The 20463-nt window shown below is 49.0% G+C and overlaps 1 protein-coding gene across 3 annotated transcripts in view; it reads left to right on the top strand.

Annotated features, from left to right (window-relative positions):
• The window catches only part of CAPN3 (calpain 3), a 49125-nt gene extending 29761 nt beyond the window's left edge, over nt 1-19364 (top strand). The window contains exons 7-24 of one of the 3 annotated variants that reach the window (XM_029952965.1): nt 1533-1616; nt 2691-2776; nt 5312-5389; nt 6152-6312; nt 7946-8115; nt 8445-8456; nt 9169-9377; nt 10159-10195; nt 12092-12109; nt 15047-15160; nt 16101-16178; nt 16569-16626; nt 16719-16783; nt 17182-17250; nt 17340-17418; nt 17658-17774; nt 18305-18363; nt 18730-19364. In XM_029952965.1, coding sequence (XP_029808825.1) covers nt 1533-1616; nt 2691-2776; nt 5312-5389; nt 6152-6312; nt 7946-8115; nt 8445-8456; nt 9169-9377; nt 10159-10195; nt 12092-12109; nt 15047-15160; nt 16101-16178; nt 16569-16626; nt 16719-16783; nt 17182-17250; nt 17340-17418; nt 17658-17774; nt 18305-18363; nt 18730-18756 — 1521 coding nt within the window. In that variant the 3' untranslated portion in view covers nt 18757-19364. The remainder of the gene's footprint in view (nt 1-1532; nt 1617-2690; nt 2777-5311; nt 5390-6151; nt 6313-7945; nt 8116-8444; nt 8457-9168; nt 9378-10158; nt 10196-12091; nt 12110-15046; nt 15161-16100; nt 16179-16568; nt 16627-16718; nt 16784-17181; nt 17251-17339; nt 17419-17657; nt 17775-18304; nt 18364-18729) is intronic. The other 2 variants (XM_029952964.1, XM_029952966.1) reach the window with 2 other exon arrangements.
• The last annotated feature ends 1099 nt before the right edge of the window (nt 19365-20463 follow it).

Consider the following 20463-nt stretch of genomic DNA (forward strand, 5'->3'; position numbering starts at 1 on the left):
GAAAAATTAACCCATGTTTTCTCCCATTTAAAGGTTGTACCTCTAAGCATGTAGTAAATGTCCTTCTAGGATATTTCTTTGCATACAGTTAATCTACATTTTTATTTTTCAAATGTTGTCACACTATATGTACATCTTTGCATTATGCTTTTTTTCAGTTAGCTTTATGTTCTTAATGTGCTAATATGAACTATATTGTTAATGCATCTCCCAAAACATTTTTTTAATGGTTATTTTTGAAAGAGAGAGATAGCAAGAGAGCTCACTAGAATGTGAGTGGGGGCGGGGCAGAGAAAAAGAGGGGAACAGAGTATCCAAAGACGGCTTTGCTCTGACAGCAGCAAGCCCAATGTGGGGCCCAAACTCAGAAACTGTGAGACCATGACCTGACCCGAAGTCAGTTGTTCATCTGACTCAGCCACCCAGGCGCCCCCGAAAATATTTTTTTTAGTGGCTGTACAATATGCCACATACAGATATTATATTTTTTTAACCCAATACCCTATTGTTGGAAAATTAGATTGCTTTCTCTCTCTTGTGTTGGCTATTATTTAAAATGCTATCTTGAACATCCTAATAGATACATCTTAGTGTGTGTCGTGATCACTTCTCTGGGACAGATCACCAATGCGCATATGTAATGCCAAAAGAGTCGTTTCAAGTGGTTTCCCAGATCTGCCCCGATCTGCTGCCCCATCCCTTCCTATTGAGCATGGTCTGGGTCATATAAGGACTGAAATGTGCCAGGGGCCACGATGTCAGAAGCCCTGACTCCACCTGAAAAGGCTCATGAATTACATACCTTAGCATGGCATGCAGGAAGCTCTTATTAAAGCTGTTTTGTTACCAAGCAAAGGAAAGCCATAGAGATCTGGTCACGGGCTCACTGGGTGTGGAGATGCTATCCCTGTGCTGAGCATCTCCTGGGGCTGATGTTCCAGGGAATATGCTGAAACTTGGGAATTGCTGCAGCTTTGAAAACTTCCCTGGTACCAGTAGGCCAAATCATGCCTGAGTAGGACTTGACTCTGGCCTCCTCTAAATTCCTTCCCCGGGCACCGTGACTCTTGATTTCTGGAGTGTTCTGTTCTCAGTGGGTGTGGAGAGGTAAGGGGATATACAGAGAGAAGGTTAGACCTGTATGTTTCATCTAACCTCTTCTCAATTCCTTTCTCTTCCAGAATTGTCAAGTCTGGGTGGGTTCAGGAGAAGGGGCCTCCATTTGTCCCTCTTCCCCCTTTGAAAGACCCTAAGAGATCCCGAAAGGAGGGGCAGGGATCCGCTTACCAGCATCGTCCTTGTCCCAGCCTCAGACTGTTCTCCGAGGGTCAGAACAGACCTTTTAAAGGCAAACAGCTTGAGGAAAACCACTTGCTGGGCTGCATCTTCTGGACTGTAAAAGAGCCAGTGAGGGTCTTCTCATGGCCAGGAGGTCCACATTCAGACCCTAGAGGAGTCTTTGACCTTGCAGAACCTGGAAAATGACCCAATGTGTCCAACCCCTGACAGGTTGTCTGGTTTTTGCTCCACAGACAATTGTTCCGGTTCAGTATGAGACAAGAATGGCTTGTGGGCTAGTCAAAGGCCACGCCTACTCTGTCACTGGGCTGGAGGAGGTGAGGCTGACAATGTGGGCTGCTTGGGAGCGGGAGCTATTTGGGTTGGCCTTCAGAAGTCAGGACTTAGCTTTCTGGGCCCCTTCACCTCTGCAGAGCTTGCCTCCTCTCAGAAGTTCTGCTCAGATCTGGGCCCAGCGCCTGTGGTTAGAGGGGACCATTGGGACTGATAGAGGTGGATCTTACCACAAGGTGGTGCTCAGTTTGATCTTTGCTTTTAGTGCTAAAAATGGCAGTTTTCCCAATAGTTCCCTGGAACAAATAGAAATCACTTTGGTTTTATGAAATTGAATTCATGGGCTCTCCTGTCTCCTTTTCTATGGTAGTTGAACCAGATACAATGTTTTGCTCCCCCTGGCACTGCTGGCTGGAGACAGGAAACTTGTCAGGACCAATGTGCACAGTTGGGCAGGCTGTACCTTCCTTGTTTACGAGGATGGGCAGAGACTGGAGGAAGGGGAGCCTTTTATTTATTTTTCGTGTGTGTGTGAGACAAAGAGAAAGACAGCATGAGTGGGGAAGGGGCACAGAGAGGGGGAGACACAGAATCCGAAGCAGGCTGCAGGCTCTGAGCTGTCAGCACAGAGCCTAAATCGGGGTTCAAACTCTTGGACTGTGAGATCATGACCTGAGCCAAAGTTGGATGCTTAACCAACTGAGGCACCTAGGCACCCCAAAGGGCACCTTTTTCTAATCAGTCCATCTATGGGGTCATTTCTCTGTAGTTCCTCAGCCAGCAGAGGTGTTGTTCCTAATTCAAACAAAGACACCTAATGTGTGAAGAGTGGCCCTATAGTATATGCCCTTCCTCCTCCCCCAAAGCTCATAATGGCTGGGAAAACCACTTCTTAGAAGATGGTCAAGCCCTAACCTCTGCAGACTCAGTTCAAAGGTTCTGACCACTCACCCTGCCATTCCACAAGAGAGCCTTTGATTAGTCTCCTGACCGGGACCTGGCAGGACAGCCCCCTGAACAGGATTCTCTCCCCATCCCCACCCCAGCCCTCAGGGCAAGACAGAAAACCCCCTTTCCAGAAAGGCCCATAGCAAGAGAGTTTTTTCTCTTTGCCCAAGACCCTGTTCAAGGATGAGAAAGTAAAGCTGGTGCGGCTGCGGAATCCCTGGGGCCAGGTGGAGTGGAATGGCTCCTGGAGTGACAGGTAGGTGAGGGGGACGGTCCTTGAGAGGGGGACAAACAGCCTGGGGCAAGGCTGGATTGCATATCAAGCCACATGAATATTACAAATATGTGGTCTAAACCTCCAAACCCATGATCCACAGAGGAGACGAGGGGATGTGGGCTCCAGGGAAAGGCCCACAGAGGAGCCAGGGCAGCTGGGGATCCAGAGACCTCACTGATGGCCACTGGCTAGAAAGGAGTTTCTAGAAAGCATGGGCTAGGTCCAGGTAGAAGCAAAGTGTGAATGCAGGAGTCTAGACTAAACAAGTCTTTTCCCTTCTCAGAGTCTCGGTTTCCTTATCTGTAAAATGGACCAATATTAACACTTACATGGTGGGCTGGAGAATGCCTAGCCAGTGCTAAGATTCCCTGTCCCTTGCTGTCCCCATGAAAAAGGTGCCCAGTCCCCCTGAAAGATCTTACTGCTTATCACTGAGTGGGATGAACTGGGGGCAGCAAAAATAACAAACATGGGAACATTTACAAAGAAACATTTACAAAGGCTTTATAGGATGGTTCCCAATTGCCTCACTGAGTGGAAAGAAGCCCCTTGAGTGCCTCTTTCGTTCCCAAGAGGAGATAGCAGGACTCAGTAGCCATGTGTGCCCTTCAGCACCCGTGCTTCCCTCTACCCAGGGCACCAGCATTACTGGTTCATTCAGCTCTTCATGTGCTGAGCAAGCCTTACTGAGCGCCTACTCAACAGCAGGCACAGGCACAGGCACTGAGGATATTCTGGCAGCCTCCCTGCCTGGACTGTGATGATGAAGTGACTCTAGTCCTCTTACTGCCTCTTACAGACATTATCTGGCATTCCTTCACTCATCAGGGAGACAAATCCTTCCATCCTCTGTGCTGAGTGTGTGGCTGGCCCCATGCTACTAGCTGGGGACCTGGAAACGAACAGGCATAGGCCCTGCCCCTGTAGACTCCAGTGAGAAGGACCAAAAAAAAAAAAAAATCCACTGATAATTAAGATAAATGCTATCATAAAAGTCACAAAGAAGGAACCCTTCACCTAGTTTGCATAGGACAGGAAGAATAGAAAAAGGTGACCTGGCGAGAGTGGCATTTGAGCTAGACTCTCTGCTCTGGGAAGGCCCTCGGTGTCCCATCAGTTGTCCACTCTAATGGGTCAGGTCACCCACAGGGACTGTCACTTGACCTCCAGCCTCATCATTTGGTATCCAGCCTTAACCCACATACTGCCGATGCCTCCACCACAGGGACTGCTGACAAGTGGGGCCCATCTCTGGGTCTCTCAAGGAGACGACCCTCCCTGCACTGTGTCCTCCCTTATATATATATATTTATATATATATTTTATGTTTATTTATTTATTTATTTTTGAGAGAGAAAGAGGGAGGGGCAGAGAGAGAGAGAGAGGAAGACAGAAAATCCCAAGCAGGCTCCGCACTGTCAGAACAGAGCCCAATGTGGGACTCAAACTCATGCACCCTGAGATCATGACCTAAGCCAAAACTGAGTCAGATGCTTACCTACCTGAGCCATTCCGCCCCCTCACTCCCGCCCGCCCCAGGTCCCTCCTTCTGCTCTCTCAGGAATCTCCATCTCCCCTCTAGTACCCCCCCCACCCCAAGCACTTCCTCAATCCCTCCCTTACCTTTCCAAGGACAACCCAGTTTAGTTTTATTCACCTTGGTGTTCCTGAAACACAAATGTGTTTTGTTTTTTCCCTCTTGAGGAGAGGTGTGGAAAATCATCCTGCCTTTAGAGACTTAAAGCCAGGCTATTTTTTTGGTGGCAGGAGAAAGGAAATGTTTACATGATTGGTCTTTTTCTCAATAACTCAGACAGTTACTTATTAGATGGCAGGCACTGGTCTAAAAGTTTTGCATGTATTATTTCATTCATTGCTCATCACAGCTGTGTAAGTAGATGATAATACTCATTCCTCTTTTGCAATTGAGAAAACAGAAGCTGAGAGGTAAGTGCCACGCCCAAAGTTACACAGCGAGGAATGGTATTATTAAATGGAATCCAGTTAATCTATTTCAAGAGGTCAACTGTTAACTGTTAAAGTGTGAGGAGAGATATGGAGCACCTGGGTGGCTTAGTTGGTTAAGCTGCTGACTTGACTCAGGTCGTGATCTTTCATTTCCAGAGTTTGAGCCCTGTGTCGGGCTCTATGCTAACAGCTCAGAGCCTGGAGCCTGCTTCAGATTCTGTGTCTCCATCTCTCTCTACCCCTCCCCTCTTCTCTCTCTTAAGAAATTTAAAGTGTGAGGAGGGATTAAAAAAAAAAATCGGCCAGAGAAGGGTCAAGCCCTTACAAACCCATTTAAGGCCTTATTCCTGATGACGATAGAAAGGCATTATTGGGTTTTACACTGAGGGCATCAGATCAGATTTCCATATTGATGCTTCCTGCTTGCTGCAATTTGGAGATGTGTTACTCTTTCAACTTTTTCATACTTCTTTTGATACCTCTTGCCCCAACCCCCATGAGGTCTCTCCCCTTCTTCCTTCCATAATTCCTCCATTTTCCCTCCAGCTGGAAGGACTGGAGCTTTGTGGACAAAGCTGAGAAGGCCCGTCTGCAGCACCAGGTCACTGAGGATGGAGAGTTCTGGTGAGTACAGGGCCTAGGAGGACTCTGAAGAGTGAAGGATCCGGTGGGGAGCTGAAATCTCAACCCTCAAGCCCTGAAAGGAGGCCATCAGACTGTAGCCCTCAGGAGATCTGGGTCCGGTTCTCTTCCTCCAGCCCCAGGCCAAACAGGATGGGGTTCTAGAGGAACCAGCCAGATCACGGTGACGACTGAGCCTGGGATCAGGCCAGCACATTGTGTCTCCAGCCTCACTTGTGTCCCTCGGTCATGCACACAGCCCCAGGCACTTGCTCCCTGTCTCCTAGGCCGAGGTAGCTCTGCTTTGCTTACCCGATGCCACCCTCATCCGCACTTGGATCATTTCTACTCAGTCCTTGAGTCTCAGCTTAAAGGAAACATTTTCTGGATCTCTGTGTTTTGCCAAGGACTCATCATGCTTGAAATTGCTTGCTTAGTTGTCTGTCCTTCCCCAAACTGTCTCTCTTTCCACTGAGTCCAGCACAATGCCGGGGCCAAGGGGGGAGGCACAGAGTACCTTTTGGAGAACTGAATTGCTGCCAGATTCTCCCATTGAGGACACAGGAGTTTTAGTTATTACTGGAAGAGACAGAAGTTTGGGGGGGAAACAAGAAAACCAACAGTGTTTACCCTAACGAGGAAAGGCAGGGGTATTCCTGGGGCCATGCCCAATTACCTCTGAACTGTGTGATTACACCACGCGCTGGTCCCTGAGTCTTACCTCTCCCAGCCTCCCATATGGGTCTCTCTCTTCCAACCTCTCAGGATGTCATATGACGATTTCATCTACCATTTCACAAAGCTGGAGATCTGCAACCTCACAGCCGATGCCCTGGAGTCTGACAAGCTGCAGACCTGGACAGTGTCCGTGAACGAGGGCCGCTGGGTGAGAGGCTGCTCTGCCGGAGGCTGCCGCAACTTCCCAGGTGCGAGAGGCTCGGGATGGGGGAGGGTCCGAGTGCTACAAGTTCCAGGTGGAACAAAACCATTCACTGACTCTATACTAAGTTCCAGGTGTATCTTATCTTCTTTTTTTCCATAATATTTTATTGTCAAATTGTTTTCCATACAACACCCAGTGCTCCTCCCCTTAAGTGCCCTCCACCATCACCACCACCTCTTTCCCCCCCTCCCCCTTCCCCTTCAACCCTCAGTTCATTTTCAGTATTCACTAGTCTCTCAAGTTTTGCATCCCTCTCTCTCCCCAACTCTCTCTCCCTCCTCCGTTCCCCCTGGTTCTCCATTAGGTCTCTCCTGTTTTCCTGCTAGACCTATGAGTGCAAACATATGGTTTCTGTCCTTCTCTGCCTGGCTTACTTCACTCAGCATGACACCCTCAAGGTCCATCCACTTCCTACAAAAGGCCATATGTCATTCCCTCTCATTACCATGTATCTTGTCTTCTTAAACCCTCCCCATTTTACCCAGAAGAAAACCGCCATGCTGAGGAGTGTGCGGTGGGGAGCTGCTGACAACTTTTAAGCAGGACACTGTGTGGAAACAATGCTGCATTCACAACGCTGAGGATGGGACTGGAAAACAGAGTTAGCAGAGACTGCCAGGGCACAAACCAGAGATGATGAAAGCCAAAGCAAGTTGGGGGCAGCAGAGATGGAGGGAAGAGGGCAGATTTAGGGACCAGAGTAGTGGGGAAAGTCACTGAAGAGTCCCTGACTCTTGAAGTCAGGGACTTCAAGCTTCCCAGCGTGGGGGCGCAAGTGGACGGTGTCCATGTTGCAATACAAAACATACAGGTGGGAAAGATCAACGTGTTTGGTTTTTGCTGGAGTTTGCTTGGGGCTCGTGGGGGGGGGGTCCGGCACCTGGGAAGTTTGAGGCGCCTGTAGACTATCTGGTGAAGATGTGTCCTAGAGAACTGGATACACAGATTACATGGTGCTTGGTTGTATGATTAGAACTTAATATATATTTGTGGAATATATACAAGTCAGGCATCATGGGCACGCAGGGACAGTTAAAACTTGGATGAAACAGGAGTGCCTGGGTGCCTCAGTCAGTTAAGTGTACAACTTTCGATCTTGGCTCAGGTCACAATCTCACAGGTTTGTGAGTTGGAGCCCCACATGAGGCTCAGAGCTGTCAGTTCAGAGCCTGCTTTGGGTCCTTTGTCTCCTTTCTCTGCCTCTCCCTGCTCACTTGCTCTCTCAAAAATAAATAAACAGTAAAAAAAAATTTTTTAAGTGGACAAGACAGCCTAGGGAGGCAGAACAGTGGACTGGTAGAGAGGCCTAAGACCAAATCCCAGAGACCAACAACATTTAAAGGGCAGGTGAGGAAAGAGATGCTATCAGCAGAGAATGAGAATCACAGCTCAGGGAGCGGGGAGAAACCACACACAGCCAAGCATCGAGGTTCCGTCTGTACAAAGGTGGAGGTTACCCACTGCTGCCCCCAAGTAGTTTGGCAAAAGCCTGAATCATTCCTTCTGTATTTACTGAGCACCTAGATACAGGAGATAAATAGGTTCTGTCTTATTTCCCTTCCTGACCTTTCTCTGAGAGGCAGACCTGAATGTACATTTCTTTCCTTGGGGCACAGATACTTTCTGGACCAACCCACAGTACCGTCTGAAGCTCCTGGAGGAGGACGATGATCCTGACGACTCAGAGGTGATCTGCAGCTTCCTGGTGGCCCTGATGCAGAAGAACCGGAGGAAGGACCGGAAGCTGGGAGCCAACCTCTTCACCATTGGCTTTGCCATCTACGAGGTGTGAAGTTCCTGACCAGCTTTAGCCCAGGAAACACATTCCTTGGGGGTGGGGGCTCCCCAATACCCAATACCCCTCTCAGAACTCCTGAATCAGGCACGCTTGTGTCAGAATCTCTTAGATATTTGTCACGAGGGGGGAAAACCCAGGTTGGGGGAGGTGGAATAGGGCTGGGGGTGGGGCTGGGGCTGGCCAGACAGGTAGATGAGGAGTCAGATGTCTCCATTCACTCCACAGTGGCCGGCACTCCCTCCCTGCAAGTGTTTCATCGCCATTCAGATCTGAAATCCATAGAATCTGAGCGTCTTCTTTTTCTGTTTCTCCTCAAGGTTCCCAAAGAGGTATAGAAGTGGCAGCGGCCAGCAGTTGTGTGCAGCATTACCTGGGGGCCCTGTGTCCATCGGTGGCACATCGGGAAACTTCCTGGTTGGGTATGAGGACAGGACTATGATAGGAGAGGGTCTTGCCCGGGTCATGCAACTCCAGAGCGGGTGCCTCAGGGTACTGCATGACCCGGCTATCACCCTCATGAGGACCCCTTTCTCCCTTCCCACCAGAGACCGTCACACGTACGCTCTCACACATTCATGCTCACTTCTCTCACACACACGCACACGCTTGCACACACTCGTACACATTTGCACTCACAATTACACATTCACACACACAGTCATGCAGACATATTCTGAGGGAGACTGCCCTCTTTGAGATGGAGGAATCGCCTCCCTCAGACCTCAGCCAAGGCCTCTCCTGCCTCCTTGGGGTCCTTCCCCAGCCTGGAGGTGATTTGGAGCTGACCAGCAGCAGTTCTGGTAAGTGGGGGAATGATAGACTTGACCTTCACTTCTGAATCACAACAGAAAAAGAGGAGGAAATGGGGTAGGGAGCTCCAGGGATGTCGTGCTATTTGAGGCCTTAGGAATTGGAAGTAGGTAGGCCATGACTGTGAACTGGGTAACCAGGGAGTTGGGGTAACCCCTGGAGGGAGACTGTGAGCGGGACAGGGTGTCCTTCTGGAGGAGCTCAGGTCCCTTGGGTTCTTCTCTCCCTCAGATGCATGGGAACAAGCAGCACCTGCAGAAGGACTTCTTCCTGTACAATGCCTCCAAGGCCAGGAGCAAGACCTACATCAACATGCGGGAGGTGTCTGAGCGCTTCCGCCTGCCTCCCAGCGAGTACGTCATTGTGCCCTCCACCTACGAGCCCCACCAGGAAGGAGAATTCATCCTCAGGGTCTTCTCAGAAAAGAGGAACCTCTCTGAGTGAGTCAGCCCCACTTTTCCCGTCTGTTCCTAAAAGCCCATGTGGCCCATTCCAGAGATCGGAGCTGTGAGGTAGCTGGACCAGTCTCCTCCAGGAATCCTGGGACATGTTGACCAGGCTCCCCTTCTTCCTCAGCTCCGGAGCCACTGGCCACATCTCCTCCATTCATTTAGCTAGTGTGTCATCTCACAGATCTCTGTTGAGCACCTACTATGTTCCAGGCACTCTTCTTCTAGGGACTAATGATGAAACTGTGAATTAAACAGAAAGAAATCCCTGCCCTCATGGAGTTTAACATTCTAGCATGAGACAGCAATGTGTAGGAGGGAAAATACACATATATGTGTTCGAGGGAGATAAGTGATAAGGAGAAAGAAAAAGTAAGGAACAGGGATAGGTGTTGGGGTGATGGGACTTTTAGGTGAGGTGGCCAGGGAAGCCAGCAATGCCACATCCTGCATTTTTTGGTCACTGCAGATGAATTCATAGACCCAACTACTTTGGACTCTGCTCCTGAAAGAAATGCAAGGTCCCCGATAGGTGGCTGAGTCTGGGCACCTGGGCGAAGCCAACAAGAACCCATGTGTCTGCACTTGGCTGCTCGGAATGGTGCCTGCATGGGGCTGGTTCTGTGATGGGGTATTATTTCCTGAGATTCCTTTGAAGTCAGCTCTGACTTAGCTCTGAGGAGCCGTGTGGCCTGAGCAAATCCTCTCTGTGCTTCCTGCTTGCTTCTGGGGACACTGAGACCTCCCTATTCATGTTTGTGTTTCTCCACAGGGAAGTTGAAAATACAATCTCTGTGGATCGGCCAGTGGTGAGTGGTTTAGTTCTTATGTGTGAGATGGTCCATAGGGTCACCTTCCCGGATCAAGGCAGAGGTCAGAGGGCAGAGAGGGTATTGGCAGAGAGGATGGGAGTCTGGGGCATGCAGGGTAATTCTTCCATGTTAGTGCAGTTTCTGTTTGTCCTGACTAGAAGTAACAGGCATCATGGTGCTGGACCATGTACTCAGTCCAGGGTCTAGGAAGCACAGAAAAAGAGTCCTAGAAGGGGAAGCAGTTTGAACAGCTAGAGGGAGGGGCCAAGGCCATAGGAAGGGACAACAAGGGCAGCAGATTGGATTATGAGAGCTAGTCTCACACACAGAAAAAATACACACCAGCTCTAGAGTCAGCATCAAAACCTTCATTTGGACAAGTTACATAATCCCTCAGTTTTCAATTCTGAGATAATAATATGTGCCTTGCAAGTTTAAATCAATGAGATCATGTATGTGAAGTGTCTGGCACAACACAGACCCTTAAATGGTGGTTATTATTCATGTACTTTATATATCACAGGGTACTTATGTGCATTACCTCACTTGATCCTTGCAAGGTTTCTGGGTTGTAATAAGATTATTATTGTCCCTGGTGTTAAGGAAGTAGAGGCTCAGTGGGGCTAAATGGCTCTCATGGTTCACAGGGCTCATTAAGTGGCAGAGCTGAAACTGACATCCAGATTCTTGGAGCCCAGACTCCCTAGTCACCATGCAGAGACCTGTTCCCACGGGTTTGAGTCCCAGAGTTAGTAAAAGGTGAAAGATTTATGCGATCTAAAGAGAAACCAGAGTATGAGTCCCAGAGTTAGAAGCACAGAGTTGATATATGTGGCATCTCTTTGTTAAGGAGTCATGTGACTCCCTTGGGCCTTTGGGCCCTGATTTATAAACAGCCCCTTGTGCTCTGTGACTTGGGCCAATAAGAAGACAGCCAATGCCCCACTGCACTATCTTCTGAGTGGTGACACTCAGGGTTCCAATCCTGACCCTGTGCCAGTGCCAGATCTCCAAGTGCCTTCTGTATTATCACAGGACATTAGTCTTAGTACTAAATGCATTTGGTTCTATTATTATCTGTTAAACATTAGCAATCAGGGTAGTATATTGATCAGGAATCTCAAACTCAGAAGCTTATGGGAGCTGGCATGCCACTGAACTGGGTAGGGTGGGCACGTGTGGCAGTTTTGATGTCCGTCTACAGGCATGTTCATCTGGAGTCCTCACCTGCCACCTAGCTTCCGTGTTGGAGGGACAACTGGAGTGGTGGTGACTGTGGCATCTGGAGCATACAGGCAGCAGCCGCTGCCCTCAGCTTCCCAGATCACTGCCTACACAGCCCGCCTGACCTCCCTAAACTTAGATTTCCACAGCAAGTCTCTCCCTATGTTATAAATACTTGCTAAAACAAAACAGGGGCGCCTGGCTGACTCACGCAGTAGAACATTCAACTCTTGATCTTGGGGTTGTGAGTTTGAGCCCTGCGTTGGGCGTGAAGCCAACTTAAAAAGATTTTTAAAAAATCAAAACAAAACCCCAAAGCCAAGCAAAATTCATTTTCAGGCCAGTCTGGGTGAGCCACTTTTTTGGTGTCTTAGGAACAAACTTCACTTAAAAATACAAAATTAGCCAGAAGATTCCTTTCCTTGGCTGTGTCCAACAGGAGTGGATTATAACCACAGCCACCAGAGTGGCCACCAGTCTCTGAACCTGGAGAACTCTGACCTCCCTTCACCCTCCAGGCCTCTTTTGACTCCGTGTGGCCCAGATTTCTGGACCCCGGAGCTTCACCCCAAGCTGAGGCCCAAATCACGGGGAAGCCAAAAGCCACTGGGTTTTCTGGAAAGTTGATTTTCACTTATTCTGCATTTGTTGTTTCCTTTCCTTATGCAGAAAAAGAAAAAAACCAAGGTGGGTGTAACAGGGTGAGTGGGTAGCCAGCAGAGTGTGTTTGTGCATGTGTGTGTGTGACAGCATCTGTACCAGACTTGCCTCTTCCCTCATTGTCCCCACCCCGCCTTCCTGGCCCCCTGACCCCCTGGCCCCCTGTCGCAGCTACGGGTGTGGACCAATGTTAGCTAACACTGGCCAGGTGAAGGCTATGGGCCAGGCACTCTTCCAGGTGCTTTCCATGGATATACTCAGTCCTCAAAACAACCTCATGACATTGGTACTGTGAACCTCCCCACTCTCAGAGAAAGAGAAGATACAGATGGATTGACTAAATTCTCCAAGGCCACAGAGCCAGAAGTGGCAGTAGCAGCACTAGGAGTCCAGCCAGTCTGGCTCCAGAGTCTGCTCTGAAACACCATGCTCACCTTTCATATGAGGGAGGTAGAGGATGGTGAACCAGTGAAAATGAGCCTGGGCTCTTGCAAAAAAACAGAAGGAGCACCCCTTCTTTCTCAGAAGTGCTAAGCAGGGCTTGATACTTTGAGGGGAGAACAGCAACTATTTCTGTTTCCCAAGGTACAGTGAGACAGGTGTGTGAGGGTTTCCATGGAGAGAGTCTTCAGATGCCAGCTGCCTGTCCAGAGGCAGGACTGTTCCCTCTCCCTCCTTTCTGTTCCCTGCCTGATCCCCACTCCTCCTCTTTCCTTAGCCTGCTGGGGTGGGGGTGGGAGAGGATGCCCAGAGAGGCTATGTCACTACCAGGGCTCTTGTTCCAGGTGAAGTCACAGGTGAAGCTTGTTCCACATCCCTTCCTAGGCAAGTGACTTCTCCATTCACAGGTTCTTCTAAGCCCTGGGACCCAACAAACCTGTGTCCAGGTAGCAATGGAGAAAGGAAAAGAGATATTCATCCTCATAGCCCCAGAGGAACTGATCAACTTGACTGGTTTAGTTGGGAATGAGAGCTACCTGGACAGCTTCCCCCCTTGGGGTCTTGGGAGGTTGCTGTGATCCATTGATTCACCAGGGCCTCTAAGATCCACTCCTCAGTGTCCTGATTATAACCACTTTGCTCTGAGGACTCCATTACTGAAGGTGACCATGTGTGCTAAGAGCATCTCAGGGGCCTCAGAGCAAAGCTTTCATCTGGGACCAGGGGCACTGTTTCCTTTGTGTGGTTTTGGAATTCAGGATTACGGTTGTTTAGCAACTCAAATTCCCTCCTATATCCTTGCTCCATGTTCCCCATAACCTTCCCATTGTCTCCAGGGCCTACAGTGATGGCTAACCCTTTCAGAAGTTTGGTTTGACCACTCAGAGTGCCATCCAGAAATGACTGACCTCTGGGCATCCTCGGGCCCATGAGGCAGTAGTAGCCACAGGTCTTCAGACAAGGTTTGGCATTAATGTCAATGGTGGCCTCTGGAAGGATCTACCATAGAGGTCCTCAAAGTGCTGACGCTGGTGCCGACCGGAGCTGACACTGATCAAGCACCTACCCTACATCAGGCACTGTGATAGGGGTAAAACATACATTGTTTTCAGTTACAACAGTATCTACAAGGTGGGTGCTATTACTATTCCTCTTTTATAGATATTTTACAAGTATTCAGAGAAGTGAAGAGACTTGCCCAAGGACTCAACGAATGAGTGGGGAAACTGGAAGCCATACTGATCTGCTCTAAAACCCATGTTTCTTGCCCTCAATGATCTGGTATAGGCACCTTACACTCCAAGACCTGTGTTATCCAGACCCACAATTGGGCCCAGAGATGTGTGCCTGGCAAGGGTGATTCATGGCCACACCATGTCCACAGGCACACATTCCTCCTGCAACTGTGACCCACACTTGCTCTAGGATCCCCACAAGCATCAGTTCTTGCATGAGACCCTTTGCTTGGAAGGTAGAGCATTGGGGCCTGCTGGGAGCCAAAGTTCTAGGAGCTGTTTCTGTAAGTCTGCCCATTTATGCAGTTCTAGATGAACAGCATGGAAAGGCAGAAGGGGATTCAGAAACTGGTCACACTGCTTTACTGCTTAGAGACTCTGATTCTGATCGTCCCATTGTTCTCTGCACTACAGCCATGAGCCCCTACAGCCTTGCTTTCCCTGTGGGGTGACAGCACCAGTGAGGGGTGGCATAGCATGGCAGCTGCTCTCTGCTCTTTTTGTGTCCTCTTCACTTGCATGAGCACGTCTTGAAAATCTTCCTTATATCTGTGTAGCCTCTTTAGTGTTTTTGCAGTAGTTGTGTATTCAGCATCGCATGTGATCGCCACCAGAGCCCTATGGGAAAGGTTCTGTCATCCACATTAATGGATGAGTCACTGGAAGCCAGAGAGGTTATTGCTCGTATGTGAGGACAGAGCTGGAATTCCATCCCTGTGTTCTGACCACTCATCCACTGACGATGCCACTAATCAGAGTCCTCTTTCAGTCTGTCCTCTGCAGTGTCGCAGAGGTTCCTTGGAGGTGCCTCCATAGCTGCCACGGCTGATAAAAGTGTGCTGAGGGAAAGGAGCTCTGCCCTCTTCATTGAGTGGAGAAGCTTGTTTTTAATGACTTCATATACCCTGGGCATCTGGGGAATGTAATCTGAATGGTGTTTCCATTTGAAAAAAAAAAAGCCTACAAAATAATTGAATATCATTGTACTGGATTGCACCACGTTTAACATTCTTAGCATTTTCACAGGTACTACCTACCTTGTCTAACCCTCCTCCCTTTACAGGAGATAAGGACCTGAGGTCCAGAGAGACTTAGCATCTTACCCCAAGTCACGCAGCTTGTTAGCAGCAGGGATGGAGCTTGAACTGAGGTTCAAGAGCTCCCAACTCTGCTCTTTTCCTCTTCACTGGACAAAGCTGCTCCAGGGGGGAGTCTGCCTCCATGTGCCAGATCAGCCTGTAATCCTTGCTTCCTTCCTGCCCCTTCCCCACCTCCCTCTTCTCTCCAGCCCATCATCTTCGTTTCAGACAGAGCAAACAGCAACAAGGAACTGGGTGTGGACCAGGAATCAGAGGAGGGCAGAGACAAAGCAAGCCCTGATAAGCCAGAGAAATCCCCACAGGTTTCTGAGCATGTGGCATGAATGTGGTGGCTAGCACACAGTTGGGGGCCTCTGGATTGGAGGGGCTGTATGGTGGGGTATCCCTTTCACACCTGGAGGTTTGGATTTATCCCACTGACCTTTTCGCTCATCACATTCTCATAAAATTTGGGATGCTGCTTGGGTGAATGTCTTGAGGGGTGGTGGCCATACCAAGCTGGTCCCAGGTCTGGGAAGGACAGGCTGAGCTTTCCCACTGGCGCCCCCCGCCCCGGCCAGGACAGTGAAGGAAAAGGGAGGCAGATCCTGGGACATAGCCAGCTTGAGAGAGCCCAAGACAGAACAACTCCTGTGTCCTGGTGTCCTCAAGCTCTTGACAATGAGGGGATAAAGAATAATAGCAGAAAAGGGGATAGACATCAGAAATGTAGTACTGTGGAGCCCAGGGAAGGATATTAGATTGACGTGGGCAGAGGAGGTCATAAAAAGCTTTAGTGGAGGTGAGGCTAAGGGACCAAAGTCCACAGACAAATCCAGGGCCACCTCTTCCATCCTGGAATGTGGGCATCCTCTGAAGACTTGGCCTTGATGACAGACGTGGCTAGAGGTATCAAAATGGTCTGGTCCCCTTTGTCCTTCTGGGGCTTCTTTGGTTGGGAGGGTCAAGCTCAAAACAGTGGTGGGGGTGGGGAGAGAGGACCAAGGAGGCTGTCTACACATCAGCATGGCTTATCTAACTCCTCTGGCTGGGATGTCTGGAGTGACCGTTGCTGGGCCTAGAGGATTCTCACTTCAGCTCACTAGGTTCAACTAAGAAAAGCCATTTGTCCTGCACCCAGCTCCTGCTGCCATCCAGGGCTGGTTTAGGCACTCTGGCTCCTTCAGTCCCGAAGGAACTTTCTTCTGGGGTTTCTCCATCTCCATGATCACTGGGAACCAGTTTTCCTTTGTGCTTCCACAGCCGCAGCCTGGCAACACCATCCAAGAGACTGAGGAGCAGCAGCAGTTCCGGAACATTTTTAGGCAGATAGCAGGCGAGGTGAGAACTGCCAAACCGGACTCTTACAGAGGCTCCTCTCCTTGATTAGCTGCTCAGACGACCACTTATTTCATTATTGTTCAGTAGGGGTCCTTTTGGCTTTTGGTGGAAACGGGGAATATCGGTGCATGCCACAGAAATCCACACGTCAGGTCCTTGAGTTTTAGATCAACATCCACTTGGGTGCCTTAGAGGCCTTTTTGCTCCAAGCTGCCCTCTGCAGTCTGGACACTGAGGGTGCTGTGTCTTCCTTGGAAAACCCCAACCTCCCACGACAGAGTAACACTGACAAAGACCTTACCAACATGAAGAGCTGGGGTTTGTTTTGCAAACTCTCTGTTCCATCTGCTGTCCCCTTGGACTGTTACTCTCTACTCCCTTCCTCCTCAGGATATGGAGGTCTGTGCAGATGAGCTCAAGAATATACTGAACACAGTTGTGAACAAACGTGAGTGGCTCAGACTGTGTGGAGGCTGGGCAGGCAGGAGTGTGCGTCCAGTTGTCTGAAAGAAGCTCCTCACTCTTCTCCATACCTCCCAGATAAGGACCTGAAGACACAAGGGTTCACGCTGGAGTCCTGCCGGAGCATGATTGCTCTCATGGATGTATCCTTCCCACCGCCCTTCTCCCCTGCCCCGTGCAGCTCCTGGGAGCCAAGGCAACAATGAGAAAGAGTGGCCCTTGGAGGAGGCACCTCTGGGCAGGACATTGGGTTCTAACCGGCCACTAATCTCTGCCCACACCTCAGGCCTGGGATTCTGCCTCAGGCCATGCCCAAGGAAAAATGGTCCTTAGGAGACAGGCTCCCTGGGTTTTAGAGCAGACACTAACTTAGAGGTGGCATGGAGGGGAGGGTTAAATAGCAGCACAGGGCAGTGGGAGGGATATATGGGGCAGAGCCTTCCTGTGATGCGACCTTCCTTGTAGTCCCCTAGACACCCTTCCTCCCAATCCAGGGGGATTTTGCTATGTGTGCCCTGTAGCCCTGACCTCCTTCCTCCAGACAGATGGCTCTGGGAGGCTGAACTTGCAAGAGTTCCATCACCTTTGGAAGAAGATTAAAGCCTGGCAGGTGAGAAGAGAATGAAGCAAGGGAGTGAAGGAGGGGGTTAATTCAGGGGGTTACTGTGTGACCTCTGTCCTGAAATTTTCTATTGCCAGAAAATTTTCAAACATTATGATACAGACCAGTCTGGTACCATCAACAGCTATGAGATGCGAAATGCAGTCAATGATGCAGGTGCTGGGGAAGCAAGTGGGTGGTGGGGATGTGGGCTCAGACTGGTGGAAGCAGGAATTGGAGAGTGGGGGCAAAAGGCCACTGGGGGCCTACTAGCCAAAGGAAGGAGAAAGTACTTCTCATCTCCCCCCCACCCCCCACCCTTTCCCCAGGCCACAGAGTGGCTGAGAGGCAGGGAAAATAGAATACCGGCCTAAGGACTCAGCCTGCTTCCTCCTCTCACATGCTGCCCCCTACAGGATTCCACCTCAACAGCCAGCTCTACGACATCATCACCATGCGGTATGCAGACAAGCACATGAATATCGACTTCGACAGCTTCATTTGCTGCTTTGTCAGGCTGGAGGGCATGTTCAGTAAGTGGCGGGGGGGGGCTACCTTTCTGCACCCTTGTGCCCCTCCTCCCACAGTGACAGGAGCTGCAATAGGAATCTCAGCCTGATCATCTTCCAGTCTACTCTATCCAAGCTGAACAAAGGCATAGGCCCTCTTTAAGCTCAAAATGGGCTGGCCAAAGAGACAGTGATCGTTGATACTCTGCCAGGCAGATTTTTGTGAAGGACAGCACTTAGTACACGGTCCTTTTTTTTTTTTTTTAACGTTTATTTACTTTTGAGAGACAGAGTGTGAGCAGGGGAAGGGCAGAAAGAAAGACACACACACAGAATCCAAAGCAGGCTCCAGGCTCCGAGCTGTCAGCACAGAGCCTGATGTGGGGCTTGAACTCACAAACTGGGAGATTGTGACCTGAGCCAAAGTCAGACACCCAACAGACTGAGCCGAGCCACTCAGGCACCCCAGTACACGGTCCTCTTAAGAAAAGTTACAATAGTGGTGGGGAAGTGACCCTTTAACTGGCCTCTGGCCTATGCCTTCTTCCACACAGGAGCTTTCAATGCATTTGACAAAGATGGAGATGGTATCATCAAACTCAACGTTCTAGAGGTAAAGCCTAATAGAAGCAGTACACTTACCCTGCACCTTCAAATTCAGGGTGGAGGAGTCAATGAAGATGGAGGGATGGAACAGGAAAGGAAAGGAAAGGGAAGCTCAGCAGGGAATATATCTTATAAGGAATGTATACTAGGGGAAGGTGCCAAGGAGGACTCAGATCCTAAAGGCTTTTATGCTGGAAAACATAACTTTCTAGTAGAGATGGGGAAAGCATGCCATAAACCACTGCTTATTAGAAAAATCTTCCCCAGTGTCTGGCATGCTGGGGTCATCCATCCCTTTCCCCTTACCCTATCAGACCCTTAGGGTTGGACTCTTTTCTTGTTCGCATTCTGATCTTGGAACTTCCTCTTTCAGTGGCTGCAGCTCACCATGTATGCCTGAACCAAGCTGGCCTCATCTAAGGCCATACAGATCACTCAGGATTTCAATTTCATCCAATATAGCTAGAGCCACTTACCTCAAAGGACACGGTAGCTGCACCTGCTCCCCTAGCCCCAGCAAGCCTCCAGGTGCCTCCTTGGTCTTGTTCCTCCTCTACTTCACTCCCTACTCTGTCTCAGGGCATCTGTTCATCAGTCACACCCACACTGACCCTTCAGTTAGGTAATGAGTGAGAATAATTATCTCCCTTTGCCACATGGAGGCAAGTGTCTGTCTGCCTCAGGTTGTAGCCCAGCTGAGAGGCTTGCTCAGAATCTGAGTGGCCTCGATTCTGAAAGAAGTTCCTTAGCTTGCCCTAGGCTGTTCCCAGAAGCATTTGCCAATAGGACTCAGCACTTCCCGTGCCAGAGTCCTCCATCACCTTCATGTTCTACCACCCACAGGACAGTAACTAAACTAGTACTTGGTTCTGTTCAATTGTTTCAGGATGGGCCCCCTCCGGGACAAACTAGCTCAGTGGAAGAGGGCTGGATACTTTGGGCTGTATGACTCATAAGTTTGGCTGCATTCTGAAAAGAGTTGATCTAAATAAAGGCATGTGTATGGCTGGTTCAGTCGTGTTTTGCTTTCTCACATTTAGATATCAGCCAGAGCAGGGCTGAATAGCTTCTAATCTTACACTCCTCTATCACACAGAGAGCCCTCATTTCAGAATACAGTGATGGAAGACAGATATACACGTACAAACACAACCTGGGCCCTGTGTTAATCATGCCTATTGGTATTTCTTGAACATGGGAATCACTCACATACTTTCCAAGATCAATGAGGAAAGGAAAGGGAAGAGCTGTTGGTATACAGAATAGCAAGAATAGGTGGGTCACCTTGTAACTGTAAGGGCTGGTTACCTGAGTATGCCAAAACTGGCAACGTAGATGTAGTCTTTTAGGAGTTAGGAGCGTCAGGTATACAACACTAGAATTTGATATCTGTATATGCTACAAAGTGATCACCCAAAAGTCTACTTTCCATCCATTGCCCCACCTGCTAAACCCCTTCCCCTCTTGTAACCATAGGTTTGTTTCTGTATCTGAGTTTTTTTTTTTTTTGATTCCACATATGAGCAAAATCATAGAGTATTTGTCTTTCCCCTTCTGATTTATTTCACTTAAGCTTAATACCCTCAAGGTCCACCTATGTTATTGCCAATAGCAAGACTTTTTTTTTTTTAACTTTTTTTACAGTTCAGTAGTATTTCATACATATCTTCTTTATCCATGCACCCACTGATGGACATTATAGGTTGTTTCCATATCTTGGCTATTGGAAATAATGCTGCAGTGAACATAGGGGTGTATGTATCTTTTCCATAGTGGCTGCAATAACTTATAACCCACCAGCCATGTACGAGGGTTCCCTTTCCTCTACCTTCTCACCAACACTTATTACTTATCTTTTTGATAATAGCCATTCTGACGATGTGAAATGATAATTCAAGGCGGTTTTTATATTTTCCTAATAATTAATGATGTAGAGCATCTTTTCATGTGCTTGTTGGTCATTTGAACGTCTTCTTTGGAAAAATGTCTATTCAGATCATCTGCCCATTTTTTAATTGGGATTTTTGTTGTGGTTGAGTTATAGGAGTTCTTTCTATATTTTAGATATGAACCCCTTACCAGATGTCTAATTTCCAATTATGTTCTC

Source organism: Suricata suricatta, chromosome 9, assembly GCF_006229205.1.
Source record: "Suricata suricatta isolate VVHF042 chromosome 9, meerkat_22Aug2017_6uvM2_HiC, whole genome shotgun sequence".
Classification (NCBI taxonomy): Eukaryota; Metazoa; Chordata; class Mammalia; order Carnivora; family Herpestidae; genus Suricata; species Suricata suricatta.